Raw genomic sequence first — 21,851 nt, 5'->3', positions numbered from 1 at the left:
CCCATCCACCCAGTACCTTTCCTTTACTAAAAGATATGCACCCTGGTTTCAGAGACCAGAGGTTGCAATAAGGATCCAGGAGCTTATTTCTTGTGTTTCCAAATTGCTTTTTCTTCCTTGCAGGTTGACCCCCATGTTTGGTTCTTTGTACTTTTGGGTTTTAGCCTTTTATTCATGGTAATCTTGGACTTGGACCTTAGAGCCCCTGTGCACTGGGGAAGAGTTGGCATGGAGTCATCTCCACGGCTGCCCCTGCCCTCTGTTCCATAAACCCCAAGGGTGGGTAGAAATTAGAACAATTTTCTAAATGCAAAATTTGGGAACCAACATGCAGGACAGCTTGATGGTAGTATGCTTGCTCAGAGCCCCCTACACCCCTGGGAACACAAGCCTGTGGCACTGAGGCAATCTTCCCATTGCCAAGAAACTTGCTTCACTTCCTTATCGCGGTTTTCTTAGGAAAAACAAAACAAAATTTCTCAAAAGGTCACAAAATTCCTTCTTACCACTGGATAGTAAAATGTGGCTTTTATGAGTTCCTAGATGTGTTTTGAGAGCTGCCCAAAATACACAAGCTTTTATTCCTAACTAGTTCATACTAGGAGAACTCTCTGGAATAACCCTCTGAAATAATCCTGCACTTTTTGGTTTCCCAATTCAGACCAAAAAAACAAAAACAAAAACAAAACAGAACAATAAAAACCCACAAAAGTTTTTTTGTTTTGTTTAGCCTTTAAATCTGAATTTTCACTGGTAAAATCTGTTCCTATTAAGGGAAGTGAAATACTAAACTCTCCCGCTGCCTTTACGAGGTTTTTTTTTTTTTAAATTCTGCCTTCAACATAAAAAGACTCTTGATTACTATTGACATGTTCAAATATTAGGTTCCATGGCAGCCACCAAAGAACTTGTTCTATTTCTATTGAGGTTCTACATTTGTGGGTTCACTTTTCACATATGTATACTAATGTACCCCATTACTAGCCACTCTGCTTGTCAGCAGAAACCAGTGGTTGGATCTCTTATCAAACAAGCAAGCCCGGCAATGAGAGGGTGGGGAATTGGCCTCTCCCACATTTTCACAGAATAGAAAGAGGCTGTTTTCAATGGATTTTCTTTGTTTTTTTCTTCAACCTCCTTTCCTTCATCTAGTTACTTCCAATATGGTCATGTCTTCATTCCTCTTAGTTTCAGCCTCTGCCAATCTCCTTCCTGGATTCAATGGCTTTTTTGAACGCCCTTTGGCTACATGAATACTCAGTTATCTACCATCTGACAATGGTGTTAACAGAGGAAAAGTATAAGCCTGAAAACGTTGCTGCTAGAGAACAGCCACCTTCAAACCATAGTCCCGATTAGGGAAAAAAGCAAAACAAAACAAAACAACCCAGTATCTTTCCTTTACTAAAAGATATGCAATTACCATGATTCTGTGCATCTCTTTGAACATAAGTCAGTCAGTAGTATATCGGGGCTCAAATAGAACCACCAAACACACATGGATATTTCAAGGCATCAGTAATCCCTCTAGAATTTTCCCCACTCACAGTTTTCTGAACAAAAGAACACCTCACAGTTTCAGAGCATTTAGTGCCAGCCTCCTAAAGTCTTCCTTTCTGCATCAGCACACCCCACTCTGCCCCTGAGGAGGGAACTCTGGGACCAGTCAAGGGCACAGAGAAGCTACCAGAGTAAGAAGTGAAGAGTTCATTCATTCTTCCATGCAATAGTCTTTATTAAGGGCCTCCCTCATGCTAGGTGCAGCGAGAGGCGCTAGAATTAAGTGGTAAACAGGGGCACCTGGGTGGCTCTGTTGGTTAAGCATCTGACTCTTGATTTTAGCTCTGGTCATGATCTCAGGGTTGTGAGATTGAGCTCCATGTTGGGCTCCACACTGGGCATGGAGATGCTTAAGATCCTTCTCCCTCTGCCTCTTCCCCCAAAAAGGTAAAGGCATGTGATCCCTGACCTTGTAGATCTTATAGTCTAGTCAGTCTAGTCAGCAGGATTTTCTTTTTTTTTTCTTTTTTAAGGATTTTCTATAAACAAGTAAAAACCACATAGATTCCAATCATGATATATGTTATGAAGGAAACAAACAGCAATCTGCAGCCGAAGGAAAGGGAGGGGGGCATACTTTGAGTAGGGTAGACAGGGAAGGCCTTCCTGAAGAGGTCATTTTTAAGCTGGGACCTAAATGATAAGAGTGAGCTGTGAAAGAGCAGAAGAACATTTCTTGTAAAGAGGACAGAGCATGTGCAAAGGTCCTCGTATAGGAAAGAGCTCCACAAGGGTTACAGGCTCAGAGCAGAGGCCAGTTCATTACACATGATAGGTCACAGGAAGAGATTTGAGGATCATTCTAAGTGGAACAGAAAATCAGTGACGAGTATTAGAAGGGAACAATCAGTTGCCATCTATTTTGCTGTTATATATAGAAGGTGGAGAATGGAAGCAGGAAGACCAGTTTGGAGGCAGTGAGTGCTTTAGATGAGAAGAGAATATGGACACCAAGGTGTTGGCAGTGGAGCTAGAAAGTGAACGGATTTGCTAAATATTTTGGAGGTAGAATGGGCACAATTAGCTAATGGATTGGATATGAGGATGGTGGGATGGAAGGAGTTGGCAAAGTCAATTGCTTGTTTGTCTTGAGCAATTGGGAGGATGGCGGCTCCATTTTCTGAGAGGGAGGAGCCCAGACCAGATTCGGCAGTGAGTATAACATGTTCACTTCTCAGGACACTTTGACCCAGACGTGTCTGTGACACGCCTACAGATACGTCTGCTGTAACAGCTGTGTAAGGCAGGCCATTGAGATGCAAGTCAGCAACTCAAAGGAGGGCTGGGCTAGACACTGGGCACATGGGTGGAGATGGATGTTTTCCTACGGAAAGAGTACTGGCAGGATGGTGGCCCAGGGCCCGCCTGGAAGAACACGATCATGTACAGGGCAGGTAGAGGTCACAGCAGAGAGCTAGTTCGTGTGGTATCAACCAAGCCAAAAAAGCTGAGTTTCAAGGAGGGAGAAGTCTACTGTGCCAAACACCTGCTTAGAAGTGAGTAAGTTGGGGCAAAAGCAAGAGCCCTGGGTTTGACAACACGGAGATAGTTGGTGACCAGAAGAAGAGAAATGAGCAGAGTAAGCATAGATGATGCTTATTATGAGTCTGGGGCAATGCTCTTGGGCTCTGTTCCATTCAGAGAGGCTTACCTGCTTCTCTTTCATGTGGCTTGTATGCCTAGAAGAAACTCCTAATTAGCCAACCCCACCATCACCCCCACAATCCTGGTTAAGTATCAGGGCAGGGCTCAGTAAAGTGAAACCATAGCTTGAGGTTTGTCTTTGTTTCGGGTGGTAGGGAGAAGGGATGCTCCTTCCTTTCATCCTCTCATAGAGTGGTTGTTCTGAAAGACCTGAAGCCAGAGTATAGGTCTCAGGAAAGTGGCCAAGCAGCAGGCTGCCATCCTACCTCCACAAAGGACAAGATGCACCACTCTGATTTACAAGAATAGAAGGGATTAGGAAATTGGCGGGAGGGGAAGAAGCAGCACCTAGGTTGGCAAAGTCTTCAAATGGGGGCATTCACAGCTAACGGAGGCTCAGAGGAAAGCTGGGGCTTTGGGTTTTAGTTAAATCGCTCAGTAGGACATATCCCAGTTTGCAAAGGGGACTTGATTTCACCCCTCCCCTGGTGAAGTGGTCTGGATTCTTCTGTAGGTCTTTGTGGAACTCCATTGATGTTAATGGGAAGGTAAATCGAGCAATCCTGAGAATGTAAAAACCTAGCCCTGAGCATGACTTATAAAAAAACTAAACAGCGTGCACCAGAATATAAAGAAACACACATTTGTGCTTCATTGTCACACTGCCCAGCATAGAAGGCAGACAATTTGGTCACCTCGAGGGATCACTTTATGATCAAGAGCCTTTCCTTAATTGCCAGGAATGTCTAAGGGCCTCTCCTCCAGGGACACTTGCCTGGATTAGAAAGGAGAATCCTCCACCAACCTCATCTATAATCGCAATTTAGTATTATTAAAGAGCAGCCAGTGGAATAAGCCCTAAGGCTCTGGGCCTCGATGAAGGCATGAACAAACTGGAGCTGAATCCTTCATTCTCTCTCTTTGCTTATGCCCAGTCATTTCAAAGGAATATTTTATTCACCTCAAATGCATCCTGACCTTCCCGTGTTGCCTCTCCATTCCCCACATCTGACTACAGGATTAACTGGAATAATTCAGTTAGGGGTTAGTTGCATCATGTAGAGATTTGGGCCTTCAAGGACAGTAGAAATGCTTTCAGGGAGGGGGAGGCGGCGGGGTGGGGGTAATTTAATCGTGCACAAAGGCCTGTCCACCATAAAACACGCCTATATTCATTGGTGTGAACCCATCCCATGAGGAGTCCTGTGCTCACGCTTTTCTCTATGCTTCGGAAGAGCACCTGACCATGGATTCAAATTCTCATCAGTGTAGTTTTTTTTTTTTTCTCCTCTTCACAGCTTTTCTTCTTCTACTGATGCAGAAGCCATGCACTCCATTTCCATGTGGCTATTTTAGACATTATAACGTGCTCATTTAATTTGGTAGCGTATAATAGAAGTCATTATCTCTAGTCCTTCCCCCCCTCCACAATCCAAGCCTTCATTCCAACGTCCTTCTCCCAATTTACATTCTATTTTCATCTAGCATTTTAACTCATTCTTTTTTTAAATCACCAGAAGTCGAACAAATTGCTTGCCGTTTGCTTTGGGTATCTCCGACCTCCCTTCTGAGATCATTTTCCTTCTTCCTGAAGCATACCCTTGAGCCTTTCCCATTCCTGAGGGTCTGTGGGTGATAAAATTTGTTTCCCTGTGTCTGAAAATGTCTTTGCCTTCTCTCTGTTCCAGAAGATACTTTCAGGGAATAAATAGGCTGGCAGGTTTTTTCTTCAAGGCTTGAAGCTGTTACTTCACCGTCTCCCACCTTCTTTGTTGCTAATGAGAAATCAGCTATCGGTGGCCTAACAGTAGTTGCTATTTGGGAAATCCATCTTGTTAATCTGACTGCTTCTAGCATCTTCTTCATGTGTAAGGTGTCTTCAGTGTCACACAAGGGGCTAGATATCTGCCCTTTGTCCTGTGTGGCAATTTTTGGTACTTCTCACCTCTAAGGGTTAATTTTTCAAAAATTCTAGGAAATGATCAGTGAGTGACTCTGTCTTCAAATATGGCCCCTACCTCCCTCTTTTTGTTAGCTCCTCTTTTGTTTTATTTTAGATTTGGGGACTTCCCATTACTTTCTTGTCAGTGAATCAGACATTTAAAAATATTTTAAAAATATATTTTATTCAACATTTTAGGTGTTTTGTAGTGTTTGTTTTGGGCTACCATTTCATTCTACAGCCAGAAACAAAAGTCACTCAAGACTTTGTTTCCTTTGGATGGATAACTTTCTCATGTAAAGGGTGTGAGCATGATTTGGAAGGAAGTGGGAATCATATGATCATGTATTAGCCAGGATCCCGGGAGGAGCACAGAAGCCCATTGAGGGATTCCCAGGAGGAAGGTCTTAGAGGCATAGGCAATTGTTGGAAAGGGTGGATCAGTAAAGAGTCAGAGAAACTTTGCTAGAAAGGGTGATTTAAGCGAACTGGCTAAGAGGCTGTGGCAATTCTCCTAAGTCTCTGGAAGCTGCCACCATTGGTTCCAGCTGCTGATAGTACAAAGTTTGTGATTCCTAGGTGCTCGTCCAGCAGCCATAGCTAACCTTGTGTCTATTTTCCCACCCAGCTGTTTTCAAGTGCCACTAGAGAATAATGGTTTGTTCTCTTGCACAACTCATGAGAGTGCCCCTCATTGGCTGACTCTCGCCTGGAACCATGCTGAGAAAGGGATTCTAGGAGCTGTGTGTGTGGTTCTGGGCTTATCCCTTGCTACACAGAGGAGGATAGGAAAGGAGTAATGGTGATTCCAAGTGGACAACTATTTGGCATGGGTCCTTATGTATCACTGAAAGCTTCACATTGCACATACATTACTTTCTTTGTTCCTAATAGAGTCACCGAGAAAAATAGGAAACACCTTTTTTTTTTTTTAAGGAGTATCAGAGAAAGGGATGAGACAGAGCTAGAGTAGAACATAGAACAGTCTTTTAAAAGTAGATTTATTTATTTATTTGAGAGAAAGTAAGAGAGAGAGGACACAAGAACATAGGAGGGAGAGGGAGAGTCTCAAGTAGACTCCGCACTGTGTGCAGAGCTGGATGTGGAGCTTTAGCTCATAACTCTGAGATCATGACCTGAGCCAAAATCAAAATTCAGGAGCTCAACAGACTATGCCACCCAGGCACCCACTAAACACACCTATTTTAAGGAACCCAATACCCAGAGAGGCTTATTAACTTTCCCAGAATCACACAATAAGACAATGACAGAAACGGGGCCAAAATTTTTCTAGTACTTAAAGGTAATTCTTTTCACAAAATCAAAAATTAACTTGTAGGAAACATCTGAGATCAATCATTTTTGCAACTTAGACACAGAGCAAAGATATTTTGCTTCCATTCACCCTAAACTGACCTTTGAGGATCAAGCTCCAGCACCCTTTTTTTTCCTAATACTTTATCCCTTACAACTTTTCAGCAAAAAAAGCAGCTTAACAGATGTGAAGATAGCAAATGCATCCCCAGATGATCCATTTCCCGATGACCTGAACTTGAAGATGTCTCGGATTATCTGCGTCATGCTCTAAAAGTCACCATCTCAAAAAAACAAAAACCAACCCACAAACATTAAGTCCCATTCTCCCTGGATGTGCAACTCATATCCCAGTTGTCAAATATCATTTGACAAATGTTTCTTAAGCACCTTTTGTGTCAGGCTTACAATTTCTGTGATCATCATGATATTTTAATGCTACTAACTCTGACATTATTAGGTTAGCAAAGTATTTTAAAATATGTCAGTAAAACTATGCATATTAATTAAAATGTTCCCACATATAAGCTTTATACTAACCTCCCTGGGCTGATGGTAGACAAAAGACTTTTATTAAATACTATTTGATAGGTTAAGTATTTTAGTATCTCTGCCAATCATTGCTATAAATGCACATTGAATAAAAATGAATAAAAGAATACTTATGAATGAAATGGGTGAAAAGGGGAACTATCACTATATAATTGTCTATTAGTCATATGTCCTAAGACAATAGCAAAAAAAACCAGCATTTTCAAGCAATGGCCACGACCTCTTGCCACTTATATAACATCAGGTTTTCATCCTGTTTTTATTTTTTTTTATTTTTATTTTATTTTATTTTTTTATTTTTTATTTATGATAGTCGCACAGAGAGAGAGAGAGGAGAGAGAGAGAGGAGAGAGGCAGAGACACAGGCAGAGGGAGAAGCAGGCTTCATGCACCGGGAGCCTGACGTGGGATTCGATCCCGGGTCTCCAGGACCGCGCCCTGGGCCAAAGGCAGGCGCTAAACTGCTGCGCCACCCAGGGATACCCCATCCTGTTTTTAAACATTCATAATTAGACAGCTGATTCTTTGAGTGGAGAGATAGGGTGCAGGCCAACATGCCTATAGATTTTTATGTTAATGGAGTCTTTTTAATGGCATCCGTGGCATTTTCAGTTGTTTCCTCTATTCAAAGACTGTGAATATATTCACAACTGGAAAGGAAGGTCCAAATGTGCAAAAATCCACAAATGAGAGAAGTCACTGTCTCTCTCTAATTATGCAAAAAATAGGGTGTCCTTAGGGTACACAAACTCTTAGACAATTGGCAAAAAAGATATACTTTAACGATGGGAATATGTGAAAAAATGGCACCGAAGCATGAATGAAAGCTTTCAGAAGTCTACGTTGTTCCCACATTTTGATAACTCTAGCTCCTCACACATGTGTGTGTCTTACAGACTCACAGGGCCCAATCCACCTGCCCAGCCCTCACTCCTGGATTTAATTAATGTAGTCTTATGTGGGCAGAAATCAGTGGAATAAGAAGCTGCTATGTTTTCTAATATTCTCCATCATAAGTGAGAAAGGCATTCACGATCGGTAAGAAAAACAATCTGATTAAAAGGAAAGTATATTCAACTAATCATAGAGCAGACCCTACAAACCATATCTGGTCCACAAATATATTGCCTGTCTTAGCAGAGTCCTAAAAACTGTGAGCCTGTACTTTTAAATATGGAGATATCATTTTTTTTAAAAGGATTTCCAACTTGGGTTTGTTTGTTTTTGTTTCGTGGGTTTTTTTTTTTTTTTTGGTTTTTGGTTTTGTTTTTAGTGACAGCTACCCCTTTAAACCATATAAGACTACTCCCTACATTTCCACAGCACTGAGAGGATTTTCTCCTTTCTCACTGTCCTCGTGCTTAAGAACTGCTCTGTTTTCAAAGATGAGAAAATTAAAGTGAAATCTAGCGAAGCCCAGAATCTCTGCGAGGTCTCTTCTGACCACCTGCTTCCCTCAGTTCCCTTACCCGCCCAGCCCCTTCAGACATTCACATTTGTCACTTTGGATTGGGACTTAATTTGCCCAACAGCAGTGTACCATGAAGGGTGAGATCTAGAAAACCAACAGTAAGAGCAGAGTATTCATGCAACGGTGAACTGAGCCTCACATTGGCATCAGTGCTAACCAATCTGCTTCTGCAGGCCTGGAATCATGTCTCTTATCTGCATCTTGGTTTTTATTTAGAAAGAAGCTACAACAATAACAAAAATGACCAAAAGCAATTTTTAAAGATTCTGTCCCTCAAGAATGTCTTATTTTTAATTCTGATGTGCTCACAGAAGAAAGGTCCATGAAGATAAGCGATGGCTCATATTGTAGGACCTGAGACTTTTTGGGGACTTGGGAAAGTCTCCCAGTGTGAGGATCAGTATTGGGATGCCACTGTGTAGGGAAGTTGTGTAATAAATGATCCATGTGGCACATCTGGTGATTTTAAACTTTCCTGGTCAGGACTGAAAATGTAACCCCCAAGGTTGTTGGATGGCGGGCTCTAAGACTGCTGCATGTCCGTGCATGTGCCCAATTACAGATAGACCAGCCATTGGAATTTAGAAGGGCCACTGTTGGGTGCTAAGCAGAATACAAAAAGCCCCACAGGCACAGAAAAGGGCAAGAAAGCCCATATTTGCTAAATTCTTAACCATGTGTTAAGGGCACATGACCCATATCACAACTACACCAGGTTGTCTCCCTAAAAACAGGCTGTAGCCAGGAGAGCCAGGGTGGCTCCATTGGTTAAGCATTCAACTCTTGATTTCAGCTCAGGTCATGATCCCAGGGTTGTGGGATCCAGCCCCTGGTTGGGCTCTCCGCTCAGCGGAGAGTCTGCTTAAGAGTCTCTCTCCTTCTCCCTTTGCCCTCCCCACTCTCTCCAAAAGTCTTCCCTGTCTACGCAAATTCACCCAGTTTCTCATGCTAAGTATCAAGGTGGTGATCTCAGATTCTTTCCTTTGCCTTACCCTTTAATCCATCAGCAGGGCTGTAAATTCTACCTCCAGAATACTCCTACAGTCCCTCCATATATGCCATCTCCACACCTACCTCCCTGGCTCAAGCACCAGGACTCCCACCCAGATGCCTGCATCCTAGATGGTCTCACCACCTGCACAATGTTCTGCAGATGGCAGCCGGAGTGGGCCTCTCCTGATGCAAAATAGATCATGTCACACCCTGGTAATGACTCTGCAAAGCCTTACCATGGCAAGAAAAACAGGATCCTCAATCCTCAGCCTGGCCTCCACGGGACTCCAAGCTCTCACAACCCCACCAGCCTCTCTCCCACCTAGTTGGCACCTCTCCCTTGCTTTTCTTTCCTCCAGTGCACTGACTTCTTTCCCACCCCAGGGGCTCACATATGTGTTTACCTCTGCCTGAACTCCTTTTTGCCCTGTCCCTACTTGCTAGCAGCTATTCATCTGCAGAGAGCCCTTTTTCTGACCCACAAATCCACATGAGGCACTCCTGTTGGTCTTTCTCCTAGAATACTTAGTTTGTTCTTATGCATTAATTTGGGAAATTGTTAATATCTGTCCCCTTCACCAGACTATACAGTCCATTAAAGTGGGGGTTATGTGTGTATCATACATCATCTGCCCCCAGACACAAAGCACATGACAGACATGAACTGGACACTCAGCAATAATGCTTTGCTTCTATTCAGACTTCCTAAGTAATCCCTCCCTCAAAGCACAAGAGCATGGCAACAGGATCTGGGGTGCCTGGGTGGATCAGTTGGTTGAGCGGCTGCCTTTGGCTCAGGTCATGATCCCGGGGTCCTGGGATAGAGCCCTGCATTAGGCTCCCTGCTCAGTGGGGAGTCTGCTTCTTCCTCTCTCTCTGGCCTTCCCCCTTACTCATGCTCTCTTTCTCAAATGAATAAATAAAAATCTCAAATGAATAAATTAAAAAAAGATGATTTAATTTTTAAAAAAAGGCTACAAGTATACACTCCATGTTCATGAATCGCTGAGCACAAAAGCAGGATCCCCACTTTAAGCAAAGCCTTTACTCACACTCCCACAGACCAGCAGCCGTCTCACGCGGCTCAGTGCTCATGGGCTCCCCAGGGAAAGAGCTCTTTCGTGTCCCCATATGCTCGCTCCTCCTTAGCTTTACTCTTGGGTGAAATGTTAGAGAAAATGGTTGAATCTTGTGAGCACATGAAGGTGAGAAAGGATAAGTAAGGCTACCTATAGAGGGACAGAGTCAGCAAGATTTAGGAATTAGTTGGCAAAGCAAGCACCTATATACATGGATATGCCCATCAGATTGTGAGAAGGGGGATGCAAAGGCAGGGCTGAGAAGGCAAACCTCAAGACAGAGAGAGTCTGAGAGCTGGGAATCCATGCGATGATGGGTGTGTGGTTTGTGGGAAGTGGAATCACCATCTGGGAACCTAGACTGTACCCTGCAGAAATATTCCACTGCCCAGTAATGCAAGGACCTGGCAGTGAGAGAGAGATGGAGGACTTACACACACCCGAATTTCCAGTTAGCCACAAGGGACTGCTCTGCAGGCAGGGAAGATGCAGAGACCAGGAAAGGGGGTGGGTGCTGGTGGAAAACCCATCAGCAGCTCCCTGCTCCAGGTGAGGATGGGGTTCCACAGCCTCCAAGGCAGCCAGAAATATCGTGGAGCTTTCCCGTGCTGACTGTAAACTGGCAGATGTTCCTTGGAAACTCAAAAAGAAGGCTCTCCTTCCTGGGCTTGCTCTTGGACATTTTCACTTCTGTTCTGAGATCATGGGATGTTAGCTCTTTCCTACCCACTTAGCTATTTTTTCCTTTCTCTTGGTATTTCAGAGGGCTTTAGGATCTTCTGTCATGAGTTTCTCCATCCTGGTTATTCTGCAACATAAAGTCATTCTTCTCATTGATGGGATTGCACATAGTTGCTGTGGAAGTGAGGATTAGTTACGTCACACAGAAGGGGAGACTCCACCAGCACATCCTCAAGGGCATGGAATAATTTTAATTATCCAAGTTCCTTTTTTAAAAAAAAATATTTATTTATTCATGAGAAACACAGAGAAATAGGCAGAGACCTAGGCAGAGGGAGTAGCAGGCTCCCTGCAGGGAGCCTGATGCAGGACTTGATCCCAAGACCCCAAGATCATGACCTGAGCCAAGGGCAGACGCTCAACCACTGAGCCACCCAGGTGCCTCTAATTATTCAAATTCCTAATAAGTTCTTATCATTGAAAAAAAAAACTTTGATCTTAATTTTGAAATTAGGATGTATTTTCTAATGGGTATTCTTCTATTTAGAAAGCAGCCTATTGATAGAGAACCACCAGATAATGGAATTGTGAAAACAAGCCACTCTTCACACAAATCAAAGTTCTCTGAATCAGGAATTAAAAAAAAAAAAAAAGTAAACTTTGGCCATTCTGGCTTCTGCTCTTAAGAGATGAAGAAAGTGGGCACTGTGATTGCTTGGTTCTAGTTACATAAAACTGTGTATAGACTGGTAATCTTTTGGTTGTTCATTACCCATGATCTCCTGTTTACCTTAAGACTTCCTGAGGGGCAAGAGGGCTTTATCGTCCTTCCTCAGCTAACTCTGCTTCCTCATCCTGGCTTAGGTTCTGATTTCACTGCTGAGACTTAAGCATTCAATTTCTCAGTGTTTTCTACGTGAATGCCCTTGGAAAGCCTAATCCACTTCAGATTAGGAAGTGAATAGAATAAATAAAGGGAGAGCTAGAAATGCTTTAAAACAAGAGGACAACCCATAAATAACACTACAGTGATTAAACTTGAAAAAAAAAATCCAAGGAAATATCAGGTATGGTCAATGACTACATTTTTTTCATTCTTGCTCAGGACCTCAGCAACAATGCTCGGGAAAAGGATCTTTTCTGTGGTACACCACCAAACCAGCCATTCAGGACTTAACTGGTATATCTCTACCTTCCCTAGAGGCACAGAATGAGTTATTTCCCAATATCATTTTCTGGTCTGTTGGTGGTCATATTTTCTTTCTGACATGAATCTAGTGTAGAGTAGAAAATTGCCAGAGAAGATTTTAGAATGTAATGATACAACAGATTTGAAGAAGGAGGAAGAGGCCCGAATCAAGGAAGGTAGGCAGATCATAGGTGGGAAATATAAGGAAACCAATTCTCCTCTGGAGTCTCCAGAAAGAATGCAGCTCTACTGATGTCTTGATCTTATCTCAGAAGACCCATTTTGACCTTTGACCTCCAGAATTATACGATAATAAATTCGTGTTGTTCTAAGCCTTTAGGTGTATGTTACTTTGTTAAGCAGCAATAGGAAACTAATGCATACAGCATTACCAAGGCTCTGCCTCCTCTTGCCACCACTCCATCAAACTGCCCTTGTGCAAGTCTCTCAATATCACTGAAGTCAATGGAAAATTCTAACTCAAGTCATCTTACAATGTCATCATACTTGACCTCTCAGTAGCTTTTGACATGCAATACTTCCTCTTTCTTGAAACATTTGTATGCTTGACTTCTGGGAGACCAAGGGTACTGGGCTTCCTCCTAACTCATGGGCACCTCCTCCTCAATCTCCCTGGTGACAATGCTCCTGCTCTCCCTTCCAGATACAGGAAATGGAATGTTTTCCATTTTTAAGGCTTTGTCCTGGAGGTATCTTCTCCAGTCTTACTTATTCCTTAGGTGGTCTTATTTAACTTGAAAAGAATTATTATAATGAAGACAACCAAGTTTATGGCACCAGCCTGGAAATTTCCCCTATGCTTATATGTACACTTTGCCTCTTCTGCACCTTGAGTTTGTTGTCTAATAAGCATCTCAAACATGTCCAAGCAGAACAAAATTTCCTGTGGCTGCCTCCCTCACTTTATCCAAACCTCTCTGAAAATATCAGCTTAACATAGAGACATCCCCTCAGCTACTCTGATTGCCTTATACCGTATAGACCCACTAGTCTACACACACACACACACCGTGCTGTCCCCTCACCTTGCTTTAGTTTTAGTTTTAGTTTTAGTACCTTCACTACCTGACATCATTAATTCTTTATTCATTTATTGCTTATTTTCTCCTCATCTTCTCTACTAGGATATATACATTCTCCACAAGAACAGATTTCTTTGGTTTGTTTGCTTTTGCATCCTTAGTGCCTAGAAGAGGGCCTGGTACACAGAAGGCACTGCCTCATGCTACAGTTAAATGTCTTGCTTATTATTATTATATATAATATATATTATTATACATATGTTAGCTCGTTATATATTATATAAAAATAGAGATAATAATATTATGGGCTCCCTATAGTCAGATAACATTTGATAAAAATGGTGTCAATCAAGGTATGGTTTACAAAGGTATTTTTTGAGAAGAGCTTATTTCCAACTATCTTACTGTATAAGAGCTACATGGTTTTTGTCAACTTTGAATTGAGTTCAAGTATCCTCCAACGGATCTCGCTTACCACTCTGTGAGTGACATGGGCTGGGGCGCTCTATCAGCAGGACATATATCAGCTGGCGTCTTATGTCTTATGTCTCAAGGAAACAGAGGTGGATGGGAGGCAGAGTCTCCCGTGGGAATCTTGACCAGGTCCCTCTTTTTTTTTTTTTTGGATGTGGACTTTCTGGGGAATAATAACACAGGGGAAAGGGGGTTGTATTTTTTTACTGCCACATATGTTCTCTCAAAGATACTGCAAAATACAACCTCTGCTTTTAGTATGTTAAAAGGCTGGGTGGGAATATATATATGTGTGGATGATATAAAATATCTCTAGATGTAAAATATCTCTAGTTTAAGCTTCTTGAGGTTAGAAAACCAACGTAAATTGTTCAAGTTGCCCCCAAGGAAAGTCCATCATTTCTTTTATCACTCCATGGATGTTTCTCTTATCTCTCCATAGAGATGAAAACAGCTCTATGTATATCATAATGGCTTTTAAAAAATAAGTAATTCTTGATTTTGTCTTTTGGATTTGAACTGAGCATTAAAATCATCTGGGGGTCCTCTCTTCAAGTATATGCTCAGTTATGTCAGAAGATCTTAACCCAAGTCACATAAATGGAATCTATAGATTCATGGATTTCCTGATTCACAAAAAGATTTATTCCTAAAGGCTGAAAAACATTGAGCTACCAATAGATGTCTAGATGGTGGATCTTCCCAGCTCAAAGGGATGGCTGGGATGGGGAATCAGGAAGGCATAGGGAGTAAGGTGATAATTTGTAACAACAGAGGGTGACCCTTTGGTACTGACGTGCCCACAGATGATCTTCTTTACTCATCAGAATTCACCTACCTCTACTTAGCAGTCCAACTATGTCACAGCAGGTTTATGGGTAGGAGAGAAAAATCTGAGATTGGGTCTGAATTTAGGGAGAGACAACATCTTGTATGCAATGAATGAGTAAGGAACTGAAAGGGGTAGAGTTTCACTCTCTCAACATTTTGACTCCTTTGGGAGGGCCCAAAGGCCTTCTGGATTGTTCAGTCATGAACAACGTGTCAGTCACAGCCAGGCCAGGACACAGGGGGCATAGAAGCCCTCCTCCTGTTCACATCATTCATTTGGCAACAATCACGCACTGCAGCATAACACCTTGTATGGCAATGTTGTATATTAGTATTGCTATTTTATTATTTCACTTTGTGTGTGCATACTAGGCTCAACCAGATTTAAGGGTGCTAGAAGCCAAAATCCTTGCCAAATATTGATCATGGTGCTACACACACAGTTGGTACTTAATTATTTTTTCAAATGAATAAATAAATGACAATGCATGAAATAAGTAAGAAGCCGTATCTGGCACTTGCTCCACTTTAAAGAGTCAAGGTAAGGCCTGTCTTTTAAGAGCAGGTTATTTGGAAAATATTTCCATTAATATCAATGAAGGCTTTTCAGGTCTAAATTTCTGTGACCATGGATTGAGAGTTTTATATGATGATAACATATATACGCCATCCTTGATACTTTATAAAGTGCTTGCACACATGTTCTCAATAACTATACTATTTTCAAAAGTAGAGGGGCTGAGGGGGTTCTCTGATCTATTTCAACTGTCCCTGGGGGGAACCTGAGCAATTTAGGTTGATTTCCAGAGGAATAAGTTCCCTAGCTCCCTTCGGGTTAAGATCTGATGGTTTCCTCAGTTACCGAGTCCTCTTCCTGCTATTTAAATCTGTCTGCTCTGGTTCTATGTTTAGTAGTCATTTAGTTAATACCTGGGGAGTTAATGTTTTCCTGGCAAGACCTGGAGAAATACTTTGCTGTTCTTCCCCTTCGTTCATGAAGACTGGAGAACTGCTTAGCAATGAAAGAGGCAGGTTGATCTACTTTAAATAAGGCAGCCTGGCTCTCATGGGAGTTCTTAGGGCACCAGTCAATTACAGCCTGTAATGGTGAATGCAAATATCTCACTGATGTTACTATTTGGTTTGAAAAAAAAAAGCAAGGATAGAAAAATGTCCATTAGAGATGACAGTCAACTTTGAATGTCCCTAATTCAATAATGAGTCTCCAATGAGCTAGAAGGATCAGGCTGGGAGAGTTCCAAAGACCTGATGAATCATGAAGGTTTTAGAACCACACTGTGTCAAAGAGGAGAGTGTTATTTCTTAATTTGACAAATACTACTCATTAAACCCAGGCCAACATCGCAAATGGCAACAGGAAAGATATTCCAAATCTAAGGCTAGAATAGTAAACATAAGTACTGTTGTAAAATGAAAGAATCTTTTAGGCAAGTGTGACACTGGCTATGGACAGCAATAATCCTTATATTATGGAAGAGAAAAGGAGGGAATTCCTCTTAGAGCAGGGCCAGCCACAAACAGAGGCAACTAGCATGAAATGTCCTGCCTGACTGCCCATCGTCACTTTGGCTGCCACAGTGGTAGTTTCCAGGTATTCACTCCTTTGGATTGTCATGAAAGGACAGTGTTAGAATGCAGAGTTGACAAACTGACCCAGTAGTAGCTATTTCCATATTCATTCATACTGGTATCCAAGAAATTAGCCTTGAGGCAACAGACCAGAGGGATTTAATAGGAAGCACAGAAAATGTGCAGAGTAAGGGATGCAATCTGGGAAAGAGGGATGGGATGCAGTCTTGAAGATGCTGGGTTTGGAGCAGAACAAAAGGAAGCATGGAAATTTAGAGGTGACCATGTTACCAGACACCCAATGCCAGTTTTGCTGATGCTGACATTTTTCCATAATGGCTCTGTTGGGAGTTTCTCCAATTAAATGAACAGAAACACAGAAGAGTCAGCGTCTGACCCGTGGGAGTTTGCTTCCTCCTCTCCTCTTTGTCACCAGTGTCACTCCCTCATTGACTCTGGCCCTTTTTCTCTAAAGGATTTACTTGGTTGACCATGGGACAAGGAGCAGAGTCAACAGAAACCCTCAGATGGTGAAGGCACAAAAATATCTTAAGACCCTCGTTGTGCAATATCCGCCTTGCTAATTAGTTCACAGATATGATGTACACTGTCCAATTATCTGCTTCCAAAATTACCAAAAATCCATATGGCTGTTTAGCAAGGTCACAAATGCTGGGCATCACCATTACAACTGTTTGAAAGAAATCCAACTTCACTTCTATGTGGAAAATGGAACCCTAGAGAGGTAGGAAGCTTGTAATGGTTGTAGGAAAACTCCTACAAGAGCTCACAAAGCCATGAAAAAGGTGTTCGATATAGGTGTTTGGATCCAAATAGAAGACACTTCCTACACTCTGCCTTAGTAACATCTAGTTCAGTCACTTGTCCCAAATCACTTCATTTTCTTAAGCCAAGTTTTGGCTTATTACCATACAGATGGGGATTCTGGATTTCTTTTTTTTTAAGTGAGAATTCTCACTTTGCTATGTTAATCAAGCAGAGTGACATTCTTTTTGATTGCCTGGTGAATTATGAAACCAGATCAAACTACAGATTTTGTACTTATTGTAACAAAAAGCAACGAAGAGTGAGTTAGACTTGGATTTCAATCCAACTGTCCCGTTTATGAGCTTGGTAGCCCCAGGCAAATCACTGAACCTCTCTGAGCATTTTATTTTTTTCTCATTACAAAAAGGAGGATATGGTTGTCCCCTAAATAAAGTTGTGTGAATTAAATGAGCTCGTGTTTGAGGAGCAAGCTTAGCACAGCAATTAGTGCCATTGAAAAGCAGGAATATTCCCTACATGTGTGTCTCAGATTAATGTTAATGGGAATTTGGGAAAGTGAGGAGGTGGTCTGAGCAAAAGAAGGTGGTGGGAGGGGTCCCTGAGAGGAGGGACTTATAGTTTTTGGTCCTGAACTATGAGTTAGATCAGAACTTGGCTATCTTTGTCAATAATCAGTATCTCACTGAGTACATATTTCAAGTGAAAGTACAAAAATAAATAGATAAATAATAAATAAATAAAATGAAGGTACGTTTTCCTGGAGGCAGGGCACATGAGGGGGTGTAGACTTAGTGGAGTTGCTTTTCCAAATTGGTAATCATGTGAGTTTCATTTTCTCTCTTGTGATGTCCCCTGTTTTTTTAAATGTCATTTGCTTTGCAGAATCCAAGACCTTCTTCTGAACTCCAGACTAGTATGAAAATGCACTTGTAAATATTGAGAAGTTGAGCTAGGACTTTGAATGATTCCTGCATATATGCAGTGCCAATGACTCAGACTTCCTTTTTCATCCAAAACAGGGCCACCCGTGTGCCAGCACTGCTTGTCCAGCTCATTGTTACTGGCATTCAGATACCAGGGACCTGAATCTCTCAGAACAGGTTTTGTTTACTCTTCAACCCCTCAAAAATAAACACATGACTAAAAAACCAAATGGGAATAAATCCACAGAGACAGGTAAAGAATGAGTGCATTTGTGATGAATGGTCTTAGAAATGTATTAGCTAAAGAGCTGCTGATAAGCTAGGAGATGTTCTTTGGGTGCTGGGATGGAATTTTTTTAAAGGTGGCTTGACTTCTTTCCTAGATCAGAGTTTTATTATATGTTATTCACTGAAGACTACAGCTGACAAGAAGTTGCCTGTCCTTACTATTGGGTGTTTTTTCAATGACTTTAGAAGCAACTTACAATAAATGTTGCCTGGACATCACCTCTACTTGCAGTGACTCCAATTATAATAGCTGTTTTTGTTCATTTTGTATCCTCACTGTACTCCTTTTTTTTTTTTTAAGATTTTATTTATTTAGAGGGAGTGCAAACCAGTGGGAGCAAGTGGGGAGAGACAAGGAGAGAGAGAATCTCAAGCAGATTTCCCAACATGGAACTCGATCTCATGACCCTTAGATCATGACCTTAGCCAAAATCAGGAGTCAGATGCTCAACTGACTGAGCCACCCTGGCATCCTCTTAGAGTACTCTTTAAATAAACAGTGATGGGATCGAGAGGGAGGAGTGAACAGGATGCTGGGGAATGAGAAGTTTGGAAATGTAAATAAAGCATTTTGGAGTTCTCAGTACAGAAGCTGATGCCATCTCTGTTCAGTTACTGAATTTGCCCTTTACTCACCATTGCATGATTCAGCCATACTGGAAAGATACCATCTAGGACCTTAGGGTAAACAAGCTCTCGATCATAAAGAAAGAGGATCCAGAATGACAAAAATACAAACTGGAAAATATAATACAAAAATAGCGTCATTAGTTTGTTTTCCATAGAACTTTCTAAGTTAACCAAGGAAACATGGCAAAATAAAAATAGATACAATCAGTCTTAAAGATATCCTATAGACACATCATAGAAATGTAAAATGAAGACAACCTTCCTATTGAATTAATTGCTATGTCCACTCTCTGGGGATTCCAGAGAATTGGGAATCAATTATTTGTCCTTGTGGCAGGCAGGGAGGATATAGATAAACAGGATTCACAGACCATTAAGTCATTTTATTTTAACCAATGACCTCTCTAGTCTAAGCTTTCACTGGGAGTACTGAGATCAGCCACATTGGGGTGGTTTGAGTCTTACACTTCCTTGCCCACCCTCTAAGTAGGCATGGCAAGGGGACACAGGGACACTGGGGGAGGGCAGAAGAGACAAGCTCTCAGGATAATCAGAAGCTAGTTAATGAGAGTTGTATCTCCCCCTTGCTCAGAGCTTTGGAATGATCCTCATCTGCTCATGCCCCTTGGCTGTCTTGTCAAAGTGTCTGTCCTCTGTGTTACAAAGTCAATGTAAAGGTGGGGAGAAAAATCACCATTAATTTTCTAATTTTCTTATCTTCTTACATTCCAAAGGCTCAATTTCTAAGCCTTAAAAAAATGAACACACTCCAATGTGACTAAAAACCGGGCCTTTGTATTTATGGGGGTGGAGGGAGAGGTATCCTGCGAAGTACAACTGGAATGCCAGGACTTGCTCTGTTATCTGAGAACCTGTCAGTGTTTGGGCAGTTTCATTTTGCACTTAAGTTTGAAATTTCAATACTATAGGATGCAGGACAAGGACAGGCAGAGGGAGGCAGTCATTTCTAAGCATAGCCAGTGTTGGGCAGCCGACAGGCTTCATCCCAATTTGTTTCCATTCTAACCAATGAATGAAAACAGGAGCAATGTCATCGAGATGTGGGCAGTATCAGCAAATCCACTTGCTGTCGCTGGCAGATGTCGTGCTTCTTTCCAGTGTCCATTCATTCAACAAAATGAATTAGGCACTCACTGTGCACCCCACACTAGATATTTTGGACAGACTGTCTTGCTCTCTCCCCAATTGTCTTTTCCATGAGCCAACTCTGAAGTTCTCATACCCCTCCCCGCCCTTTTTTATGGTTTCCACTTGTAGAAGTAACATATGCTCATTGTAGCAAGTAAAAGAAGATGTATAAAAGGAAAAATGACTCATCTGTCTCCCCAGCACCCTGCATTCCCAGGACTCTGATGGAGCCAAGGCTATCTTAGTTGTAGCTTGATTAAGAAAGATCCTTCAAACTTCCCCATTAGACATCCATAAGGATCTTGAATCAAATGTTTACAAAGATAAAAAGGCAGTGATCATTCTGGTCAGTAATGAGCCTTATTTCTTGATGACACTGGGCAACATGGTGCGGTCCTCAGACAAGACATTCATGCAAATGCAGTTGCTCAGGTTCCCAATAATCGGCACCTGAACAGCCTTGCTACCCAGGAGAAGTGTTGTTTATTTAAATGGACAAGTGTATTCTATTACTAACACATCTTTGTGACTTACTGTGGAGATTGGAAAAGCCAGCGTGGTAAAAAGCAGGTCTCTGAAGGTGGTCATGAACTTAATGTCTTTCTCTCCCTTAATTCTTTTTAGCACATCTTCCACGCAGGCGACCCCGAAGAAAATGGCCTGCAAGAGCTAAATTCATTACAACAAATGAGGGCATTTTCATTTGCTTTAATTAATACATTCTTCACTGACGTAAAGCTCCATCCCTCTGGGAGCAATGTTGATTTGAGAAGGAGGGGGCTGTTGGCTGTGTTGGTTGAGAGCCAATTTAAGAGCTGGTCTTCCAGCTCAGTGGGCCCTGACCTTGCTCACTAAAACTGATTGAGTAAAGTCGTTTAGGGGATAATAATGTGTACAGTATTTAGTGTAATGGACTCAAGCTAAAATGGAAACAAAATAAAAGAGTCAGCTTAAAAGGAGAATGTAATGAGATAGATACCTTAGCTGCACGGAGGTGGGCAAAACCAAATAAACAAGACAAGGGCAAAGAGCCAGACACAATGGTGGACATGTTCTGACATCTTCCCAGGAAGAAAAAAAAAAAAAAAAGTTAAATCCCCAGTGCTGCAATCTCATTAAAGAAGCCGGAATCAGGGTCGAGAGCACCACAAAGGAGCTCTGTGCTCTCGAGGGAGATGCACAAAATGGTGTCTTGCTTACCTGAGGGAGAAGCCAATGTCCTTCTTTGATTGAAACAGGGTACCTGAAGCCCTTGCAAAGAAAATCTGGCTAAGGGAGTGATTTAAATCCACAGGGATAGGGCAAGCCAGGGGCTCTGTTCATCACTAAGTACCATGAGATCCTTGAGGTGAGGAAAAAGAGAAGTAAGGCCTTTTTCCGGGGAAGTAAGACCAGATAAAGGCAAACTTTGCCCATTCTTACTCTTTTGCACAAACCTATGGCTTCTGATTGAAAGCTTCGTAGGTCACAATATAGAATTAGGGTTGGTTTTAAACTGTGCTTGCATTAGATCTCATCCTATTCCTTGAAAGCTCTGGGTTGGTACAAAAGGGGCAGTCAGGACTCTAAGAGTATGAGTTCTGGAGCCTACGGCATTGCTTTCAGGATGGATCAAGTTGGCTGTTGAGAAATGCCCTCTGAGGTCTGGACTCCCAGAAAAAAAGTTCTAGCAGAGTTGGCCTTCTGCCACTCTAGCCTGATAGGGTGGG

The 21,851-nt window shown here is 42.0% G+C and overlaps 1 protein-coding gene across 1 annotated transcript in view; it reads right to left on the bottom strand.

The window, feature by feature from the left end:
- Positions 1-21,851, bottom strand: part of ADTRP (androgen dependent TFPI regulating protein) — a 61,181-nt gene that overhangs the window by 30,255 nt on the left and 9,075 nt on the right. Inside the window, exons 2-3 of the mRNA XM_055322889.1 lie at positions 20,677-20,811; positions 19,000-19,101 (exon numbers count right to left, since the gene is read on the bottom strand). Of these exons, the coding sequence (XP_055178864.1) occupies positions 19,000-19,101; positions 20,677-20,811 (237 nt within the window). The remainder of the gene's footprint in view (positions 1-18,999; positions 19,102-20,676; positions 20,812-21,851) is intronic.

This window comes from Nyctereutes procyonoides, unplaced genomic scaffold (assembly GCF_905146905.1).
Source record: "Nyctereutes procyonoides isolate TBG_1078 unplaced genomic scaffold, NYPRO_anot_genome, whole genome shotgun sequence".
NCBI classification, from domain to species: Eukaryota; Metazoa; Chordata; class Mammalia; order Carnivora; family Canidae; genus Nyctereutes; species Nyctereutes procyonoides.
The sequence above is the reverse complement of the archived record's forward strand: the minus strand, read 5'-3'. Positions and strand labels throughout refer to the sequence as shown.